General features: G+C 35.6%; 1 protein-coding gene across 1 annotated transcript in view; it reads right to left on the reverse strand.

Annotated features, from left to right (window-relative positions):
* CCDC73 (coiled-coil domain containing 73) overlaps positions 1-22,579 on the reverse strand; it is a 120,199-nt gene that overhangs the window by 15,109 nt on the left and 82,511 nt on the right. The window contains exons 12-13 of the mRNA XM_061201548.1: positions 8,531-8,644; positions 4,033-4,167 (exon numbers count right to left, since the gene is read on the reverse strand). Of these exons, the coding sequence (XP_061057531.1) occupies positions 4,033-4,167; positions 8,531-8,644 (249 nt within the window). The remainder of the gene's footprint in view (positions 1-4,032; positions 4,168-8,530; positions 8,645-22,579) is intronic.

Raw genomic sequence — 22,579 nt, forward strand, 5'->3', positions numbered from 1 at the left:
TACACAATTTCTGTCTGGGATGATGCAAGTTTTGGAAATAGATAGTGGTGATGATTGCAAAACACTGTAGTTGTAATTAATGCCACTGAATTATAATTAGTACAACTGAATTGTAATTTTAAGTTTAATCACTTAAAAATGGCAAATTTTATGTTTTTTACCACAATAAAAGAAATTTCTAAATAAAAGTGGTCTACAAAACATCAGAGAAAGTATGATTTATTTTAGTTTTTAAAAAATGCATGTATATGAATACCTATGTGTGTCTGTTTCTATCCAAACACACGCATAGAAAAACTCTGGAAGTCATATACCATAATTTTAACAATCACTATTTCTGGATGGCGGTGTTATGGGTGATCTTCACTTTCTTATTTTAAAGTGTCTATATTGTCTACATTTCTTAAACTAAAAACATGATTTATAATCTGATTGAATAAGTTATTTTCAGTATGAAAGTGAATGAATGCTGATCAATTTTTTATGAATGCAAGTCTATATTCATTTCTATAATCAATCAGATGTAGGAATTACTTGTTATTTATAGCTCTCAAGCTATGTTATAGCTATGAATATTAAAATGACAATCAATATCTCTGGACTGGACTATTGCAGTATTCTCCAAGTTGGAATCCATGCCTTTAGTTTTGTCCCACTGTCTACCCACATCATCACCAAAATGATGTTTCAAAAAAAGTAATCTAAGCACTTTACTCCTTGTTTAAAAGCCCCCAAATGGTAGTGTCAAGAACAAATTTCTATGAATGGACTATATAGCCCTCTACAGTCGGTCTTCTGCCTATCTTTTCAACCTCTTATCCTGCTACTTACTGCACTGCTAGCATCCTATACTGCAGCCTTGCTAACCAACATCTAGTTTACATATTGAGTAACAGTATTTCACTTTTATGATTCTTTGCTCACTTTACTCCATCTAATTTAAATCTCTATCTGGAAAATTCTTAGTTATTTTTAACAACTCAGCTCAAAAATGTCTTGCTGTGTGAGGTCTACCCCTCAAACACAAGCAAGGTGAAAAAAGTATATAAAACAAACACTAATCATAAAGGATGGAACATCTATATTAATATCAGACAAAATAATATTACTAGGATAGGGATGGATATTTCATAATGATAAAAAGGTCAATTAATCAGGAAGTCATAATAATTATAACTGTGTATACACCTAATAACAGGGCTTAAACACACATGAAGCAAAAACTGACAGAACTGAAAAGAGAAATATAAATTCACAGTTATAATTAAAGATTTCCCACTAATTGATAGAACAAGTACACAAAAAAATCAGTAAGGATAGAGAAGATTTGAACAACATTATCAACCAAACTGACCTGACGTTTATAAAACATTCCACCAATCAACAACAGAATACACATTCTTTTCAAGGGTACATGAAATATTTGCCAAGATAGACAATATACTTGGCAAAAAAACAAGTCTTAATATATTTAAAATGATAAAAGTCTTACTTAAATTTGAAGTCATTAACAGAAATATATTTGGAAAATTCTCAAATATTTGGAAACTAAACAGCATGGTTATAGGTCAAACTCATATTCATGGGTCAAGGAAGAGCTCACAAGAGAAATTTTAAAATATGTTCAACTGAATAAGAATGAAAACAACACATCAGAATCTGTAGAATGAAGCTAAAGCAGTGCTTAGTGGAAAATTAATAGCTTTAAATGCTTATATTAGAAAAGAGAAAAGGCCAATAACCAATATATTGACAAGTTAGATGAAAAGAACAAGTTCCTTGAAAGAGAAAAATTAGCAAAATGGACTGTGCTGGAGTTCGCCAAGTCCACCCCCAGGTTTGGCGATTTGCTATGAAGACTCATACGACTCAATATACAGTTGTACTCCTGACTAAGATTTATAACCGCAAAGAATATAAAGCAAAATCAGCAAAGGGAAAAGGCACAAGAGGTGAAGTCTGGAGGAAACCATGTACAAACCTCTTTCAAGAGTCTTCTAGTGGAGTCACATAGGACATGCTTAATTCCCACAGCAATGAATTGTGATCACAAATGTAAATTGTTGTCTACCAGAAAGCTCATTAGAGACTCAGTGCCCAAAGTTTTTTGGTTGCTGGTCACTCTCTGCCTAGCATGTGCCAAAACTCCTGACTCCCAGAAAGAAAGCAGATGTTCAAAGTAAACTACTTAATAGTTTAGGCCCAGTGAGCCATTCCTGTCTGTTAGGAAGTGGTGGGAACCCTCCCCAAATCCAAATTTCCAGGTATCAGTCAAGAGCCAAACTTACAAGCAGGTCTTTCAGAGGCCTTTCACAGGCCTGCTATGTCAACTATTTTCTGCACACTGACATAAAAAGAAATTGAGACTCTGAATAGCCCTATGAATAATTTAAAAACTAAATTTGTTATTTAAAATATTCCCACAAAGAAAAAGCCTAGATAGCTTCACCAATGAATTGTATATAATATTTAGTAAGTAACACCAGTTCTACACAATACTCTTTCAGGAGGAAAGAACACATTCCAACTCAATTTATGTGGCCAGTATTACTCTGATACAAAAAACAGACCAAAAGAATGCAAAGAAAAAACAAAACCTACATATCAATATTCCTCATCAATTCAAAACCCCTAACATAGCATTAGCAAATCAAATCTAGCCATATATAAAAAGGATAACACATATCCCAGGGATGTAAGGTAAATTTAGAAATTAATTAATGTAATTAATTGGTTAATACTGACACATTAACAGAATAAAGAAAAAAATATGATCTCAATAGATACCATAAAAGCATTTGACAAACTTTAATACCCACTCATGATAAAAATTCATTCATGATAAAAACTCAGCGAACTAGGAATAGAAGGAAACTTCCTCAACCTGACAAAGAGCATATACAAAAAAATCTATGGCTAACATAATATGAAATGATGAAAGATTTTAATACTCTCCACCTAAGATGAGAAGTAAGGCAAGCATGTCAACGCTGACAACTTTTATTTAACACTGTACTAAAGAGTCCTAGCTAGGGCAATAAGTTGAGGAAAAAATAAAATGTATACAGAGCAGAAAAAGAAGTAAAATCTGTCTGCCTTAAATTCTCAGATGACATAATCAGATACATAGAAAAGTCCAAAGTCCAACCAAAAAAAACCTACTACAATAATAAGTTAATTAAAAAGGTAAAAGGAAAAAAAAAAAGGGAAAAGCATACAAGGTCAATGTACAAAAATCAATTTTAATTCTATATACTAGCAAGAAACAATTAGAAAAATTAATTTTTAAAATACTATTTCCAGTAAGAGCCCAAAACATGAAATATTCTGGGACAAATTTAACAAAATACTTGCAAGACCTATGCAATGAAAACTACAAAACATTTCTGAAGGATATTAAAGAATATCTAAATAAATGTAAAGATATATACCACGTTCATGAATTATATGTTAAGATGTCAATTCTTTGCAAATTAATCTATACATTCAACACAATCCAAGTCCAAATCCCAGAGACTTTTTCTTTTAGAAACTGACAAACTGATTCCAAAAGTTATATGGAAATGCAAAGGACTTAGAATAGCCAAAACAATTTTGGAAAAGAACAACAAAATTGAAGGACCTATACTACCACATTTTAAGACTTCTTATAAAGTTACACTAATAAAGAAAGTGCTATATTGGCTTAAAGAGGGACATAAAATCAAAGGAATATAATAGAGGGTGCAGAAGTAGACCCAAATATATTTATTTGGTTAACTGATTTTCAAAGAAAGTGCCAAGGCACAATGGGAGAAAAAATTGTCTATTCCACAAAGGTATGTGCTAGAACTGAAAATTCATGTCCAAAAAAATGACCCTTGATCCTTATGTCATATTGTACATAAAAATTAACTAAAAATGTATTACAGACTATACACTTACACTAATTTTTAAAAGTTGAGAAACGGAAAATATGAAGCATGGAGAAAATCATCAGTGATGGTCCTAATTTCTTTAAGAGCTTATACCCCCAACATACTTGAATTTTACCTGAAACTTCTTGTCTTCCTCAAACTTTTTCTGATCGCATAATTCTTCATAATGTTCTTGTAACTTAGTATGAGTTTCTTTAAGTGATGATAACTCATTTTTAATCTCATTAATTTCTCCATTAAGTTCTTCAACCTAATATAACATTTAACCAAAATGAACACGTATATAAATTTATTTTGTATAAAAATACTTTATTAACACAAGTCTTTGGACATAGTAAAAAATGAAAACATTCCCGAAGTAATTACTAATATTAAAAGCTACCATTTATTGAATTGTGCTGAGTACTTAATAAATATAATTTTGTAGTCATAAAAATCCTATGAGGTATTTTTAGTCTCCAATTTACAGGTGAGAAATGTGAGGCTCACAGACGTTAAGTAACTTGCCCAAGATCAGGTAGATATAAAGTGGTAGTCAAGATTCAAATCCAAGGCTAAGTCTAGGGGTTGTGCTTTCAAGTACTACATTAAACTACCTCTTGTTACAAATGAAAAATTAATTTATTTTTAATCATAAAAATTCTATGAAAGTTACCACTTCATTGCTTTCTTAAAGTTTTATTTTCTTGTTGCAAATTAGATATACAGATTTTAACTCAGTTAGATGAAGAATACTGAGCACTAAGCAGTACAACAGAAACTGACTCTTCAGGCTAATACTTACATCTACACACTGGGCTTTTACTGGCTATAAAATTTCGTAATCTTTTTCTTGGGGGGGTTCTCCTTCATAGGAACCTCAAATGTAAGACAAAGTAAGTTCCATTGAAGAGAAAAATACCTTTTTGTCATAAAATATTACTGAAGTGTCTCTTAATTTTAAACTACCAGAAATTCCACAAGTGCTCTCTACCCCATCCTCTCCTGTCTCCCCCTCCCCCTCTTTTTTAAAAATTTTTTTGATGTGGACCATTTTTAAAGTCTTTATTGAATTTGTTACAATATTGCTTCTGTTTTATGTTTTGGTTTTTCTTGGCCGCAAGGCATGTGGGATCTTAGCTCCCTGACCAGATACTGAACCCGCACCCCTGCATTGGAAGGCGAAGTCTTAACCATTAGATGGTCAGGGAAGTCACTCCTGTCTCCCTTAGAGCTTAGCTCTAGCAAAGATCTCTTCTCTCCTGCCTGGTCTCAATCTTTCCCACTATACCAGCATGTTTTCAGCCCACAAATATGCTCTTGTCACGTTCCTAACTTTTTTCTCCTTGACTCAATTACTCTATCTCTCTTACTTCTTAAAATAAAGTCCACTCTTGCTACTTTCAAATTCTAATCTCTCACCACTCCTTAACAACCGACTTCTGCCCTCATTGTTCTACTGATTATTTTTCTCAGCTATCACCTGCAAATTAGCCAAAGGACTTGTTCCAAGTTTCACACCATTTAACAGCACTGTAGCTCGACTATGCTGACTACTTATTCTTTGAAATAGCCTCCTTTCTTCATTTTCATGGTACTACTCTCTCTTTATCCTTCTACCTTTCTCACCATTCTTATCAGGCTCCCTCTCCCCTCCTGCCCCAATATACACACACTAACCACTCGTAAAATGTTGGTGTTCCCCAAGGCTCTTTCTTCTTTAGCCTTCTCTTCAAGTCTACCACTCCTTCCACAGATGATCTTATCATACCCTCAAATTTCACCTTTATGCTAATAAGTCTTAAATCTATATCCCATCTCCCAACCTCTCTCCTAAGATTAGATTCATGTTTCCAAATGCATGATATACATTTCAAGTCAGATGTCCTGCAGTCACCATAAATTCATCAGTTCCCAAATTAAACTCATTTTCATCCACCAAATGTGCTTCTCCTTTCACATTCCTTATGTCAATTAGTGACATTATTATTCTGCTCATTATATTAATCTCAGAATCATAGTTTACTCCTTTTCCTTCTAAAATCCATTATACATAAAATGTCACTAATCCTGCTAATTCTACCTCCAAAATGCTTCCTGTATCTATCCCTCTTCTCTGTTCTCACTACTGTTGCCCTAATTTACACCCTCATAGGCTCGTGGTTAGATTATTTGCAACATTCTACTTATTAATCTCTTTCCATAACGCCATTCTCCATACTGTTGCAAGGGTTATTTTTCTAAAATGCAGATCTATGTCACTTTTCTGCTTTAAAAATCTCAATGGCGTCCCATTACTTATAAAATAAAATTCAACTTCCTTAGTAAAGAACTCTTCAGAAGGTGATCTCAACCTAATTTCCACTGTCACGTTCTAGATCAGACTATTCATCATCCTTGAGAATGCAGTTTCATGCCTCCATCATTTTTCCCTTTCTTAAATGGAATGCCAACAGAGTGGAATGCGAAGTATAGGAAGCAGGCACCTTCTGCTTGGTGAAACCCTATTCATCTTTCAAGACCAAATTCTAGTGTCATCTTTTCTCTAAAACTTTCTCCAACCTAGTTAAACAATATGATTTATTTTGTGCTTTCACAGTAATTTGTTAATACTAATGTTAACACTACTAAAAACACTCAACACTATTGTGGTTAACTTAATAATTACCTGTCTTTTGAGAGTGTGAGCTCTTTAATAATCTTTGTATTTTAGGCATCTTTGAAAATCCAGCTCCTAGAATAGTGCCTAACACATAACAGATGCTCAACATATGTTGTGAATTGAATTCCTTTTGTGATTCCCCCTTTCCCTAAATAATTTCTAAACATCCCTATTTATTATCTTTTTATCTATATGCAACCATTGGCTGTATAACTAGCCAAATAAAAACAGATACACATAACATGTTCTTTAAGACATTTCAATGAGTTTTAAATATATTATCTAGTAATATTCACTGTTTAATTTGTACAGTGTTTTCACTGTTTATTTTTTTAAACAGCAGTATATATGATTTCATCTTATTTTTGTCAGTATCTTTTAATGATTTTTAAAAACCCGTCTTGATCCGATCTCAGTAGCAACACTATAATTGTCCTTCACTCAAGAATGGTGAAAAACTTATATCGAGATAGAAATACAATTAAAGAGTAGATCTGACCTCCCATTCAAGAAAACTCCTATAGAAACAGAGCAGCTTTTTAGAAATTTACCTATGTTCTGTTTAGTATTAAATCATATGGAAGTGAAATGATTGTAGATGCTAAAAATCCTAAGACAAAACCAATTTTATCCAAATTATAGACTGCGGCCTCACCAGTGAAGCTGAATGCTTATTTTCTTAATTCAATTGACTCTTTTTTCTTGGGGGAGGGACATACTTGAAATATCATTAGGAAAAATAAATGCTTAATTTTCTCTTATCTCAACTAATTATTTTTGGTGTGGTTGGCATATTCAAGTTTATATTCTCTTTTTACTTCATAGTTTTCCTTATCCTAACAGTACTATTTCCATGATCTTTTAAGCCTTAGAAATGAGAAGGAAGTGTTGGGATGCAAGGTAGATTAGCTGAAGCTAAAATGAAAATTACTATGCTTGTTGCTTAATGACAAACTTTACCTCTTTAGGGGCCATTAAGCATTTTATAGTATTCTGATACAATTAATTACAAAATATTTTTTGAGAATTAGGTAATGCTTATCAAATTCATCAGTGAAGATTTGATCTCTTCAAAATACAGATTAAGAGAACATGTTAGCTGCAAATGGATCAAAAAATCAAGAATTACTTATGTAACAATTTATATCAAACAAAATCATCTACAGAATAGTATGCAGATATATATTATTATAAAATATATTAGTATAGTATTAGAATTATATAATTAGTATAATAGCTTAAAATATAATCTTACTTACCCAAAATATAGCTTTCATAAACTCTTAAATAATTACCTTTTATTTTTTTTAGTTCTTTTAAAAGAATTGAAGGCAATAAAAATAGATAATAAAGTAGAGTAATCGATTTGGGGGTTCACCAGTCTTAAAAGTGAACCTTATATTTCACAACTTTAATTTACATCACTTTACACTTTTATTATCTACTTCACTGAAATTAAAATTTAATGTAAAATAAAGAGTTGTGCTTTAAGGAAATAGTCATGTTTATAACATAACAATTCTCATGATAAAATGTTAATACTACAGAACCCAACTACTGTATATATGTTCTAAACATGGCTTTAATACAAGTCAACAAAACTGCTGTGGAAAGCTAAAGAGATCAGCTAACAATAAGACCTATATAATTCTTTATTATAATCATTTACTAAAACACTATCAATGGTTTTGTGAAAAGGAAAATTAATTTTTATTTGTCACATACAAAAAGTCATACAAAATATACATAAATACACACATATATATATGGTTTTTCATGCACGAAAGCATTACAGAAAATTTTATTAAATTTAGCTTTAAAAACATTCACTTCTTGGAAATATTAGTGCAAGAAGACAATGTGCCTGACTTTATTCCTATATTATTTTTGCAATATTTTCTTAGCATTTAATATTTATTTTAAATGTCTACTACTTAAAATATTTTAATATTTTACTATTTAATAAACCTACATGTTTTTTCCAAGTTTCTAGTGCTTTGTCATGCTTGTTTTGAAGACTAAGGAACTTTTCTTCATTTTCTTTCACCTTCTCCCTTTGCAGTTCATTATCTCTTTCAAGGGTCTGCAATAAAATTAATTATCCAAAAAATAATCAATACCACATTAATGAATTTTTATGTGTTTTATGTTGCTTGGACCTTTGCTTCTAACATGCTGAAAGTGCCATACAGATCAGTGATAATGTGCTACCTCAACAATAATTTTCATAAATTAACAGAAAGGTGCTTATAGTTTAGTTAACAGGAAATAGGGGGAGGTTATGAAAAAGAAATGGCTATAAAAGGGTATAAAAACATTGCCATTATTCAGTTTCACTGCATAAGTTTTAATGTACTGAAAAAGTAATATAAACTACAGCACTGAAAAATATGAAATGTAGCACAATCCAGCCTAACCCTACTAAAAATTTTTATCTACCACAGAATGCATTTTCCACATCTGTTTATTTCAGAAATTAATTGGCTAGAAAACTCTTAAATACAATTTAAATTTTTAATTTCAAATTAACACTTTTTTAGTAGAACTTCAATATTTACTATATTAACTTATTACTTCATAAATTAACATATTATATAATCACCACCACACTCCCCTCTCCTGTTCCCAAAAAACCTTTAAAGGGTAAAAATACTACTGTTTTCTAAGACAAGGGTTTAAAAGCGATTAAATCAGTGTCACCAATATTAGGTTTCTTCAGTGTCTGCTGATAATCCAAGTAAACTTCTGTAAAAGGACAAATAGTAAGAACTCTCCCTACATGTCTAATATATCTGAAATTTTTATGTTCATTTGTTTATCGTTATTAAAGCTAAGTACATTCAGGGTAAACATCCAAGCCACACAAAGGATAGAAAGAAAAGGCAAAGTTTTCCTCTACTGTTTTTCCAGCTCTCCTCCCCAGAGGTAACCACTCTAGTAGTTTCTTGTGTATCCTTCCAGAAATTATAAGCATACAAGTACATAAAATATATCTTTTTAAATAGAGATGAAACCACATAATACATACCATGTTGTTCTGCAATCTGCTTTTCTAAAAATATGAATAATGTATCTTGCTTAATTTCCATATCATTATATATAGATCTATCTCATTTTAAAGGCTTCATAGGCCTAGGGGACTTTCAAGATGGCAGAGGAATAAGACGTGGAGATCACCTTCCTCCCTACAAATACATCAAAAATACACCTACAGAACAGATCCTACAGAACACCTACTGAATGCTGGCAGAAGACCTCAGACTTCCCCAAAAGGCAAGAAACTCCCCACGTACCTGGGTAGGGCAAAAGGAAAAAGAAAAAACAGAGACTAAAGAATAGGGACGGAACGTGCACCTCTGGGAGGGAGCTGTGAAGGAGGAAAAGTTTCCACACACTAGGAAGCCCCTTCACTGGCAGAGACGGGGCGGGGCGGGGGAGTGGTGGCGGAGGGGGGAAGAAGCTTCAGAGCCACGGAGGGGAGCGCAGCAACAGGGGTGCAGAGGGCAAAGTGGAGAGATTCCCGCACAGAGGATCAGTGCACTCACCAGCCCGAGAGGCTTGTCTGCTCACCCGCTGGGGCAGGTGGCGGCTGGGAGCTGAGGCTCGGGCTTTGGAGGTCAGATCCCAGGGAGAGGACAGGGGTTGGCTGCGTGAACACAACCTGAAGGGGGCTAGTGCGCCACAGCTAGCTGGGAGGGAATCCGGGAAAGAGTCCAGAGCTGCCGAAGAGACAAGAGACCATTGTTTTGGGGTGCGCGAGGAGAGGGGATTCAGAGCACCACCTAAATGAGCTCCAGAGACGGGCGCGAGCCGCGGCTATCAGCACAGACACCAGAGACTGGCATGAAACAATAAGACTGCTGCTGCAGCTACCAAGAAGCCTGTGTGCAAGCACAGGTCACTATCCACACCCCCCCTCCCGGGAGCCTGTGCAGCCCGCCACTGCCAGGGTCCTGTGATCCAGGGACATCTTCCCCGGGAGAACGCATGGCGTGCCTCAGGCTGGTGCAACGTCACGCCAGCCTCTGCCGCCGCAGGCTCACCCGTAATTCCGTACCCCTCCCTCCCTCTGGCCTGAGGGACCCACAGCCCCCTAATCAGCTGCTACTTTAACCCCGTCCTGTCTGGGCTGGGAACAGACGCCCTCAGGCAACCTACACGCAGAGGCGGGGCCAAATCCAAAGCTGAACCCCAGGAGCTGTGCAAACAAAGAAGAGAAAGGGAAATCTCTCCCAGCAGCCTCAGGAGCAGCGGATAAAATCTCCACAATCAACCTGATGTGCCCTGCATCTGTGGAATACCTGAATTGACAATGAATCATCCCAAAATTGAATCAGTGGACATTGGGAGGAACTGTAGACTTGGGGTTTGCTTTCTGCATCTAATTTGTTTCTGGTTTATGTTTACCTTAGCTTAGTACTTAGAGCTTATTATCATTGGTAGATTTGTTAATTGATATGGTTGCTCTCTTCCTTTTATATATATATATTTTTTTTCTTTTTTTCCTTTTTCTCTTTTTTAAGTGTGTACGTGTATGCTTCTTTGTGTGATTTTGTCTGTAGAGCTTTGCTTTTACCATTCGTCCTAGGGCTCTGTCTGACCGTTTTTCTTTCATTTTTTTTTTTTTTTTTTTAGTATAGTTTCTAGCTCTTGTTATCATTGGTGGATTTCTGTTTTGGTTTGGTTGCTCTCTTCTTTCTTTCTTTCTTTTTAATTTTTTAATTTTTAATGTTTTTTTATTTTTTATTTTAATAACTTAATTTTATTATTATTTTCTTTTTCTTTCTTTCTTTTTTTCCTCACTTTTCTTCTGAGCCCTGTGGCTGACAGGGTCTTGGTGCTCCAGCTGGGTGTCAGGTCTGAGTCTCTGAGGTGGGAGAGCCAAGTTCAGGACATTGGTCCACCAGAGACCTCCCAGCCCCACATAATATCAAATAGCGAAAACTCTCCCAGAGATCTCCATCTCAACGCTAAGACCCAGCTCCACTCAAGGACCAGCAAGCTACAGAGAGGCTGCATAAAATCAAAATTCACAGACACCCTGAAACACACCATCGGATGTGGTCCTGCCAACCAGAAAGACAAGATCCAGCTTCATCTACCAGAACACAGGCATCAGTACCCTCCACAGGGAAGCCTACACAACCCACTGAACGAACCATACCCACTGGAGGCAGACACCAAAAACAATGGGAACTATGAACCTGCAGCCTGTGAAATGGAGACCCCAAACACAGTAAGTTAAGCAAAATAAGAAGACAAAGAAATACACGGCAGATGAAGGAGCAAGGTAAACACCCACCAGACCAAACAAATGAAGAGGAAATAGGCAGTCTACATGAAAAAGAATTCAGAGTAATGATAGTAAAGATGATCCAAAATCTTGGAAACAGAATGGAGAAAATACAGGAAAAGTTTAACAAGGACCTAGAAGAACGAAAGAGCAAACAAACAATGATGAACGACACAATAAATGAAATTAAAAACTCTCTAGAAGGAATCAATAGCAGAATAACTGAGGCAGAAGAACAGATAAGTGACCTGGAAGATAAAATAGTGGGAATAACTACCGCAGAGCAGAATAAAGAAAAAAGAATGAAAGAATTGAGGACAGTCTCAGAGACCTCTGGGACAACATTAAATGCACCAACATTCAAATTATAGAGGTCCCAGAAGAAGAAGAGAAAAAAAAAGGGGCTGAGACAATATTTGAAGAGACTATAGTTGAAAACTTCCCTAATATGGGAAAGGAAATAGTCAATCAAGTCCAGGAAGTGCAGAAAGTCCCATACAGGATAAATCCAAGGAGAAACACGCCAAGACACATATTAATCAAACTATCAAAAATTAAATACAAAGAAAAAATATTAAAAGCAGCAAGGGAAAAGCAACAAATAACATACAAGGGAATCCCCATAAGGTTAACAGCTGATCTTTCAGCAGAAACTCTGCAAGCCAGAAGGGAGTGGCAGGACATATGTAAAGTGATGAAGGGAAAAACCTACAACCAAGATTACTGTACCCAGCAAGGATCTCATTCAGATTAGATGAAGAAATTAAAACTTTTACAGACAAGCAAAAGCTAAGAGAATTCAGCACCACCAAACCAGCTTTACAACAAATGCTAAAGGAACTTCTCTAGGCAGGAAACACAAGAGAAGGAAAAGACCTACAATAACAAACCCAAAACAATTCAGAAAACGGTAACAGGAACATACATGTCAATAATTACCTTAAATGTAAATGGATTAAATGCTCCCACCAAAAGACATAGCCTGGCTGAATGGATACAAAAACAAGACCCATATATCTGCTGTCTACAAGAGACCCACTTCACACCTAGGGACCCATACAGACTGAAAGTGAGGGGATGCAAAAAGATATTCCATGCAAATGGAAATCAAAAGAAAGCTGGAGTAGCAATTCTCATATCAGACAAAATGGACTTTAAAATAAAGACTATTACAAGAGACAAGGAAGGACACTACTTAATGATCAAGGGATCAATCCAAGAAGAAGATATAGCAATTGTAAATATTTATGCACCCAACATAGGAGCACCTCAATACATAAGGCATATGCTAACAGCCATAAAAGGGTAAATCGACAGTAACACAACAATAGTAGGGGACTTTAACACCTCATTTTCACCAATGGACAGATCATCCAAAATGAAAATAAATAAGGAAACACAAGCTTTAAATGATACATTAAACAAGATGGACTTAATTGATATTTATAGGACACTCCATCCAAAAACAACAGAATACACTTTCTTCTCAAGTGCTCATGGAACATTCTCCAGAATAGATCATATCTTGGGTCACAAATCAAGCCTTGGTAAATTTAAGAAAATTGAAATCGTATCAAGTATCTTTTCTGATCACAATGCTATGAGACTAGACATGAATTACAGGAAAAAATCTGTAAAAAATATAAACACATGGAGGCTAAACAACACACTACTAAATAACCAAGAGATCACTGAAGAAATCAAAGAGGAAATAAAAAAATACCTAGAAACAAATGACAATGAAAACATGATGACCCAAAACCTATGGGATGCAGAAAAAGCAGTTCTAAGAGGGAAGTTGATAGCAATACAATCCTACCTCAAGAAACAAGAAACATCTCAAATAAACAACCAACCTTACACCTAAAGCAATTAGACAAAGAAGAACCCAAAAAACCCAAAGTTAGCAGAAGGAAAGAAATCATAAAGATCAGATCAGAAATAAATGAAAAAGAAATGAAGGAAACGATAGCAAAGATCAATAAAACTAAAAGCTGGTTCTTTGAGAAGATAAACAAAATTGATAAACCATTAGCCAGACTCATCAAGAAAAAGAGGGAGAAGACTCAAATCAATAGAATTAGAAACGAAAAAGGAGAAGTAACAACTGACACTGCAGAAATACAAAGGATCATGAGAGATTACTACAAGCAACTCTATGCCAATAAAATGGACAACCTGGAAGAAATGGACAAATTCTTAGAAAAGCACAACTTCCCGAGACTGAATCAGGAAGAAATAGAAAATATAAACAGACCAATCGCAAGCACTGAAATTGAGACTGTAATTAAAAATCTTCCAACAAACAAAAGCTCAGGAACAGATGCTTTCACAAGTGAATTCTATCAAACATTTAGAGAAGAGCTAACACCTACCCTTCTCAAACTCTTCCAAAATACAGCAGAGGGAGGAACACTCCCAAACTCATTCTATGAGGCCACCATCACCTTGATAGCAAAACCAGAAAAAGATGTCACAAAAAAAGAAAACTACAGGCCAATATCACTGATGAACATAGATGCAAAAATCCTCAACAAAATACTAGCAAGCAGAATCCAACAGCACATTAAAAGGCTCATACACCATGATCAAGTGGGGTTTATCCCATGAATACAAGGATTCTTCAATATATGCAAATCAATCAATGTGATACACCATATTAACAAATTGATGGATAAAAACCATATGACCATCTTAATAGATGCAGAAAAAGCTTTTGACAAAATTCAACACCCATTTATGATAAAATCCCTCCAGAAAGTAGGCATAGACGGAACTTACCTCAACATAATAAAGGCCATATATGACAAACCCACAGCCAACATCGTTCTCAATGGTGAAAAACTGAAACCATTTCCTCTAAGATCAGGCACAAGACAAGGTTGCCCACTCTCACCACTATTATTCAACATAGTTTTGGAAGTTTAGCCACAGTAATCAGAGAAGAAAAAGAAATAAAAGGAATCCAAATCAGAAAGAAGTAAAGCTGTCACTATTTGCAAATGACATGATACTATACGTAGAGAATCCTAAAGATGCTACCAAAAAACTACTAGAGCTAATCAATGAATTTGGTAAAGTAGCAGGATACAAAATTAATGCACAGAAATCTCTTGCATTCCTATACACTAATGATGAAAAATCTGAAAGAGAAATTAAGGAAACACTCTCATTTACCACTGCAACAAAAAGAATAAAATACCTAGGAATAAACCTACCTAAGGAGACAAAAGACCTGTATGCAGAAAACTATAAGACACTGATGAAAGAAATTAAAGATGATACAAACAGATGGAGAAATATACCATGTTCTTGGATTGGAAGAATCAACATTGTGAAAATGACTATACTACCCAAAGCAATCTACAGATTCAATGCAATCCCTATCAAACTACCAATGGCATTTTTCACAGAACTAGAACAAAAAATTTCATTATTTGTATGGAAACACAAAAGACCCCGGGTAGCCAAAGCAATCTTGAGAAAGAAAAACGGAGCTGGAGGAATCAGGCTCCCTGACTTCAGACTATACTACAAAGCTACAGTAACCAAGACAGTATGGTACTGGCACAAAACAGAATATAGATCAATGGAACAGGATAGAAAGTCCAGAGATAAACCCACGCATATATGGTCACCTTAACTTTGATAAAGGAGGCAAGAATATACAATGGAGAAAAGACAGCCTCTTCAGTACGTGGTGCTGGGAACACTGGACAGTTACATGTAAAAGAATGAAATTAGAACACTCCCTAACACCATACACAAAAATAAACTCAAAATGGATTAAAGACCTAAATGTAAGGCCAGACACTATAAAACTCTTAGAGGAAAACACAGGCAGAAAACTCTATGACATAAATCATCCTTTTTGACCCACCTCCAAGAGAAATGGAAATAAAAACAAAAATAAACAGATGGGACCTAATGAAACGTAAAAGCTTTTGTACAGCAAAGGAAAGCATAAACAAGACGAAAAGACAGCCCTCAGAATGGGAGAAAATATTTGCAAATGAAGCAACTGACAAAGGATTAATCTCCAAAATTTACAAGCAGCTCATGCAGCTCAATATCAAAAAAACAAACAACCCAATCCAAAAATGGGCAGAAGACCTAAATAGACATTTCTCCAAAGAAGATATACAGATTGCCAACAAACACATGAAAAGATGCTCAACATCACTAATCATTAGAGAAATGCAAATCAAAACTACAATGAGGGCTCACCTCACACCAGTCAGAATGGCCATCATCAAAAAATCTACAAACAATAAATGCTGGAGAGGATGTGGAAAAAAGGGAACCCTCTGGAACTGTTGGTGGGAATGTAAATTGATACAGCTACTATGGAGAACAGTATGGAGGTTCCTTAAAAAACTAAAAATAGAACTACCATATGACCCAGCAATCCCACTACTGGGCATATACCCTGAGAAAACCATAATTCATAAAGAGTTATGTACCACAATGTTCACTGCAGTTCTATTTACAATAACCAGAATGAGGAAGTAACCTAAGCATCCATCGAAAGATGAATGGACAAAGAAGAAATGGCACATATATACAATGGAATATTACTCAGCCATAAAAAGAAACGGAACTGAGTTATTTGTAGTGAGGTGGATGGACCTAGATTCTGTCATAAAGGGTGAAGTGAGTCAGAAAGAGAAAAACAAATACTGTATGCTAACACATATATATGGAATCTAAAAAAAAAAAAGTGGCTCTGAAGAACCTAGGGGCAGGACAGGAATAAAGACGCAGATGTAGAGAATGGACTTGAGGACATGGGGAGGGGGAAGGGTAAGCTGGGACGAAGTGAGAGAGTGGCACGGACATATATACACTACCAAATGTAAAATAGATAGCTAGTGGGAAGTAGCTGCATAGCACAGGGAGATCAGCTCGGTGCTTTGTGACCACCTAGAGGGGTGCGATAGGGAGGGTGGGAGGCAGATGCAAGAGGGAGGAGATATGAGGATATATGTATATGTATAGCTGATTCACTTTGTTATACAGCAGAAACTAACAAACTATTGTAAAGCAATTATACTCCAATAAAGATGTTAAAAAAATAATAATAATGGGGCCTATTCTGCAAAAGGCCATCCAGCAAGTCACTCAGAATTGCATGATAGGTCCCCTCAAATGGGAACTCAACATAGAGGAACTTGCCCCACTGAGGAGTGGCAAATAGACTACTCAAATTCCCCGAGCCCCAGGAAATTTTAAATCCGTGTTAGTGTTTGGATGTTTTTCGGGATGGGTGAAAGCATATCCCACCTGGACAGAAAAAAATCTCTGAAGTAGTTAAAGCCCTCCTTATGGAAATCACTGCCTAATTTGGATCGTCTAACACCCTTCAAAGTGACAATGGACCAGCTGCTGTCTCTAGCATAACCCAACAAGTGTCTAAAGCATTGTGTATTGATTAGAAACTACATTCATCCTGAGACCACAATCAACAGGAAAAGGTGAGAAAATGAATCATGCATTTAAAAAAAGAGCAAAGATGAATCATACATTTAAAAAAAGAGCAATGCTAAAGTATGTCAAGACTAACTTCACTTGGGATAAGGCCTTGCCAGTTGCCCTGCTATGGATTAGAGTGGATTCCAGAAGCAAGCTTAAATTAAGCCCCTTTGAAATTTTGTGTGGCAGGCTTTTCCAGGTGTCTACCCAGGCAGGAGAATCCAGTGATGTTTTAAAAGGACCTACTACTGCTAATTATGTCAAAATTATAGCCACTATACCAACCTCTGTTTATAAGTGTGCTTCCAATAGGTCTGCCTATCCACCTGAAGTACCCCTGGACCCTATTCAACCCAAAGACCTCATCCTCCTCAAAAGCTGGAAAGAGCAAGGACATGACCATCAGTTGGCTGTGCAGTGGACAGGATGGGGCCATATAAGGTCTTGCTAACCACGCAGTTACGAGTGAAAGCAGCTGGGGTTAAGCCATGGATTCACCACACCCGTGAAGGCTGCACCCACAACGTCAAAGCACCAAGGAGAGTCTCTAAGCTAGAGAAAACTATAGTAGACAGTGGACTTGTGATCTGAAGATTTAAGATTTCTGTTCAAATAAAGATAAGTAATAAAATCAAAAAAATATATAAATAGATAAATAAATAAAATAAAATAAAGGCTTCATAGTATTCCATCTATTTAGAGTTCTCAATTACTATACAGATTATCAATATGCAAGGACATAATTATGCAAAGTTATGGAAACATCTAAAAAAAGCATTTTGCAATTTTAACATGAAGATTCTCCTCTAGCTCATAAAGAACTATGAACTTTGAGAGCACTCAATGAATACCTATTTTGACTGCCTCTACTTTAGGACAATGCAAATATTTTTATAGAAGTCATGATTTCATCTTAATTTATAGGTACATATTATAATAACAGGGCAGTCTCTGAATATTTACAACGGTATGTATTTAATAGATGCTTAGTACTTTAACATTGTAATAAATATTTATAGTATTTATATTAATAACACTGTATTTTAAGATGGACAAATCAAAGTTTAGAGGAGACATGGGAGAGTATACCACAGACTCTATCCTAGTAATAATAAATGACCAAGAGCATTATGTTCTTAAAAAGTATATCATATTAATATATATCAGTCATTTCCTGTTCCTACCTATACCCCCATCTAAAAGAAACTGCCAGGTTTTCTCTCAGTTTCCATGTTTTGGAGACATTCCATCCTTCCCTTAGAATTTGGACCAATTGCTCTTTCATTCTGCTACACTGATCAGGTAATCTCTGAAAATTTCCTTTTTTCTTCTGTGATGGGTCTCCTGTTTCCTAGATCCCATGATTTCCTCTTGGTTTACTCCCTTGTCTTGATAAAGCAACCTTTCTACTACTTCTTGATAAAGGAGGCAGATATGGTACATTTTTTGAGACGCTGCTTGTCTGAAAATATGTTTATTTTACCAATACTTAACAACTTCTTTGGCTAAATACCATACAATTCTGCTTTGGAACCTTTGAAGGCATGGTTCTATTATCTTCTACCTCCAGTGCTGCCAATGAAAAGTCTGAAGTCATTATGTTGCCATTCTCATTTTGGATCCTTCCTATGTGACCTACTTTTTTTTCTCCCACCGAGAGTTTTATAATCTTCTCTTTAAGTGTAGTATGAAATTTCATAATGATATGCATTGGTGTTAGGCAAAACAAACTCAGATCCTTCAGTTATGGGTTACTTTCTTGCATTATTTCTTTGGTCATTTGCTCTCCTTCCATCTTCTCTGTTCTCTCTGAAACTCACCAGACCTCTTGAACTGACCCCTCATTTTCTTCCTTTCCTGTTTTCCATCTTCTTGTCTTTTGGTTCTACTTTCTCAGATCATCTCGATATTATCTTCCAACCTTTCCATTGTACTTTTTCATGTCTACTAATATATTTATTTTAAGGGTTCTCTTTTATTCTAGGAATGTTTCTTTTTCTAGACTCAATTACTGTTTTGTGGATTAATAAATACATTTCTCTTAACTGAGTATATTTTCTTAGCTTCTCCAAGTTTTTTTTCATTATCCTGTTTGTTTTGTTTTTCACATTGGAGACTTTCTTCAAATATCCAGTGATCCTTAACTGCTTGTTCATATTTAACAATGAAATATTAAAAAGCTGGCTGAAAGCTTTGTCAGCTACAAAGTTTTGTCACTATAGTGGTGGGCTTCACTGTGCACTGATCTGGCTGAGCTGTTTCATCGGGAGAGCTTAACTGCAGCAGCTATAGTCTCTTCTCTTGAGCAGGTTAGTTGCCCCATAATGGAATCTTCCATTCTGCTGCCTGGATGTTACAAGGTTAACTGTCCTCTTAAGGACTAGGCTGGGAGGCTTCAGAATTCAGTATTTAGACTTCCCAAACTGTTTTCAATATGATACTCTTAGTACTGTGCTGGTAAATTGGGTCTCAAAAAAAAAAAAAAAAAAGCCTGATTTGCAGCACTTGTCAATTTCATTAGTGTTAAAAACCCCACCATGGTCAACTCAAGCTACCACTCATTTAAACCAGCTTACAAAATGACAACAGCTCTAACAACTAGCTCTCCCTGGTACCAGTTGCCTCTAGCACTCTACTGAATCTCCCCAACCTCAGTTGCTCCTCAAACTCTCCAACGTAATTCTCCAATCTTCTGCCAAACAGAAGACAGGGAGTGCCTATTTGTGCAGGGTAGGGGAAAGAATCTGGATATGCAACAGCTTCCTATATAGACCTTCTAGTTTTTGGCTTCAGTTGTGCACCTTCTAGAGGCACATGATGCTTGCAATTCCTGATTATTTCTGTATCTTCAGCTTGGGTTTCTACTTTCTCTCATTTGCTAAGTAAATTACTAATTTTCCATATGGTTCCCACTTTTAAAACTTAATTTTTATTGTTTCTTCTCCCTATTTCCTCATCCTTGTGGATTTATTAATGTCATTTATTGCAGTTTCAGAAGGAAATAGACGGGAATGTATAGGTTCAATCCGATATGTTTAACCAGAAGCCCTGACCTAGCAATATCTGAACTTGCAAAGAGTCTGAATTTACTCATTGCTAATCATTCGTTAATTTAATAAGATTTAATGAGCTCCTACTATGTGGCAGATACTCTTTTGGGCTTTTATTAGTGAAAATGTTACTCTTTTTATGGAATTTACAGTCTACCAGGAAGTTATTCGCTATTATTTGCATCTGGATTAACAAGCCTGAAAACCCTCTCTGAAAAAATGTATATTGTGGAAAATCAAAATAAAACCACCTGTTAATGCTTTAATATACCAAAAATTAAGTAAATTATTCTGGTTAATACTATGTTAACACTATGACTATAGGAGCAAACTAAATAAATAAATTATTTTTCCTAACACTATGATAATAGCAGCATAACTATACTTTTATCTGGACTAAACTATGATTAAATCATAGTAGCAAATATTCTCTATCATGAGAATTTAGGTCTCTATGCTCCAAATTGTACTTAAAAAAAAATAAGACAGATGATAGCATGACTGCAGAGCACTGAAAAACAGTAGGCCATTATGAAGAGTAATGATCCCTTTTAGTACAGGTGGAATTAGAATGCTCCTCGGGAAAACACTTGAGGTATCTATGCAGCATAATCCTCAGCAACAGTTCAACATTAATATTTTGTTATACTATATATCAGCGGTTCTCCAACACCGGTCCGTAAACAAGTACTGATCCATGACAAAAATCTCACTAGTCCATGGCAAAAAATGTCAATATAAAGTCATCAAATGTGTTCTCTTGTAAAGGACTGTCCTTTATCTGATATTACATCCTTAATATACTTTTGGTGTTAAAACGTTATCTTTTATAAAATGAAAGTGATGATAGATGGTATTGTTTATTTTTTAATGCCCTTATCTGTTAAAAAGCTGACAATGCTATCCTGTTCTTGCCAATACTTTGTTTGAAATTTTACTATATGAAATCTAGTTTCTCCATGTACTATCAAGGCTCAGGCAATAATGGGGCTAGTAAAAGAGAGAGGCATTTGGATTATCTAAAATACTGGCAGTTATAGTTAAAAGATCCTGGACCATAGTTACCTTCATCATTAACTCAAAGAAACACATGACTACATATATTTATGACTACTGTAGGCCCTGTAGAATTCAACAATACATAAACATTGGATTTAGAGCCAATGAAGGGCAATTTGAAAGTTGTAGTCTTTGTATAACTGATGTAACAAGAATGGCAGTTCTCACAGATCTAGGAAAAAATATCTTAACAATGTAATGTTGTAGAAATAGTGCTGAAGTAGAATCAAGACAAATATTTAATTCTGGTTTTGCCACTAATTATAGGGCCTTGAACTACACTGCTTACATTTAGTGGATCTCTATTTCATCACAAAATGAAATGGTTGGACTGGTTAATCTCTAACATTTTGATCATCCTAAAAATCTATGCATCAACTCCTTTAAATGGATAGAAAGTTATCAGACAATCCTGATAACTGCTACTCATCAATAATTTGGATAAATTATATCATATGTTTCTTGAGAGAAGGTTCAACACCTTAGAGGAAACAGTCCCAGTTATGCATCTATAGGGTGGGTAGAAGAGGTGAAGGGGGAGATACTTCCTGATAACTGGACTTTAAGAGAAATTTTTTTAAGCTAATCTTTTATTGGAGTAGGTGAAAGCATTAAAAGACGGGAGAGATTTGGCTCTAGCATACCTTTTCCCTCTCCCTAGTACTGGGGGGGGCGGGCAAAAGAGGAAGGCAAACCTCTCTTTACATGACTAGTTATAGAAAATCAATGGTAAGAAGATAAGTGTTTCATTGCTCAGGTTAAGTTTGGTTTCATTCAATGATGATAGACTCAGCATAATTTCTGGGGCCGGGTGCCAGAAATTAAAGACATTTAGATACAAAACTTTTTCTTTTCTTCGTGGTTCCTCCCTCCCTCTCTCTTTCTCTCTCTCCCCCTCTCTTTTTTTCTTCCTATCCACCTACCATGGTGCTTTTTATTTTCTACTTAATGTTATGGTCCCCTGGGATATTCACAGGCCAAAGGCAGACCCTCACAGATGCCTAAGGGCCTCACCACACGACTCAGCACTGGGTTCTACCTCCTGCAAGCTGCTAGACCCATGTATTATGTCCTGGCTGAAGTTGGTGAAGTCAGTCTCTCCATCCCATGGGTCCTCTGCCCCAACCTATGGCAGGTGGGTAACCTC

This window comes from Eubalaena glacialis, chromosome 10 (assembly GCF_028564815.1).
Source record: "Eubalaena glacialis isolate mEubGla1 chromosome 10, mEubGla1.1.hap2.+ XY, whole genome shotgun sequence".
NCBI classification, from domain to species: Eukaryota; Metazoa; Chordata; class Mammalia; order Artiodactyla; family Balaenidae; genus Eubalaena; species Eubalaena glacialis.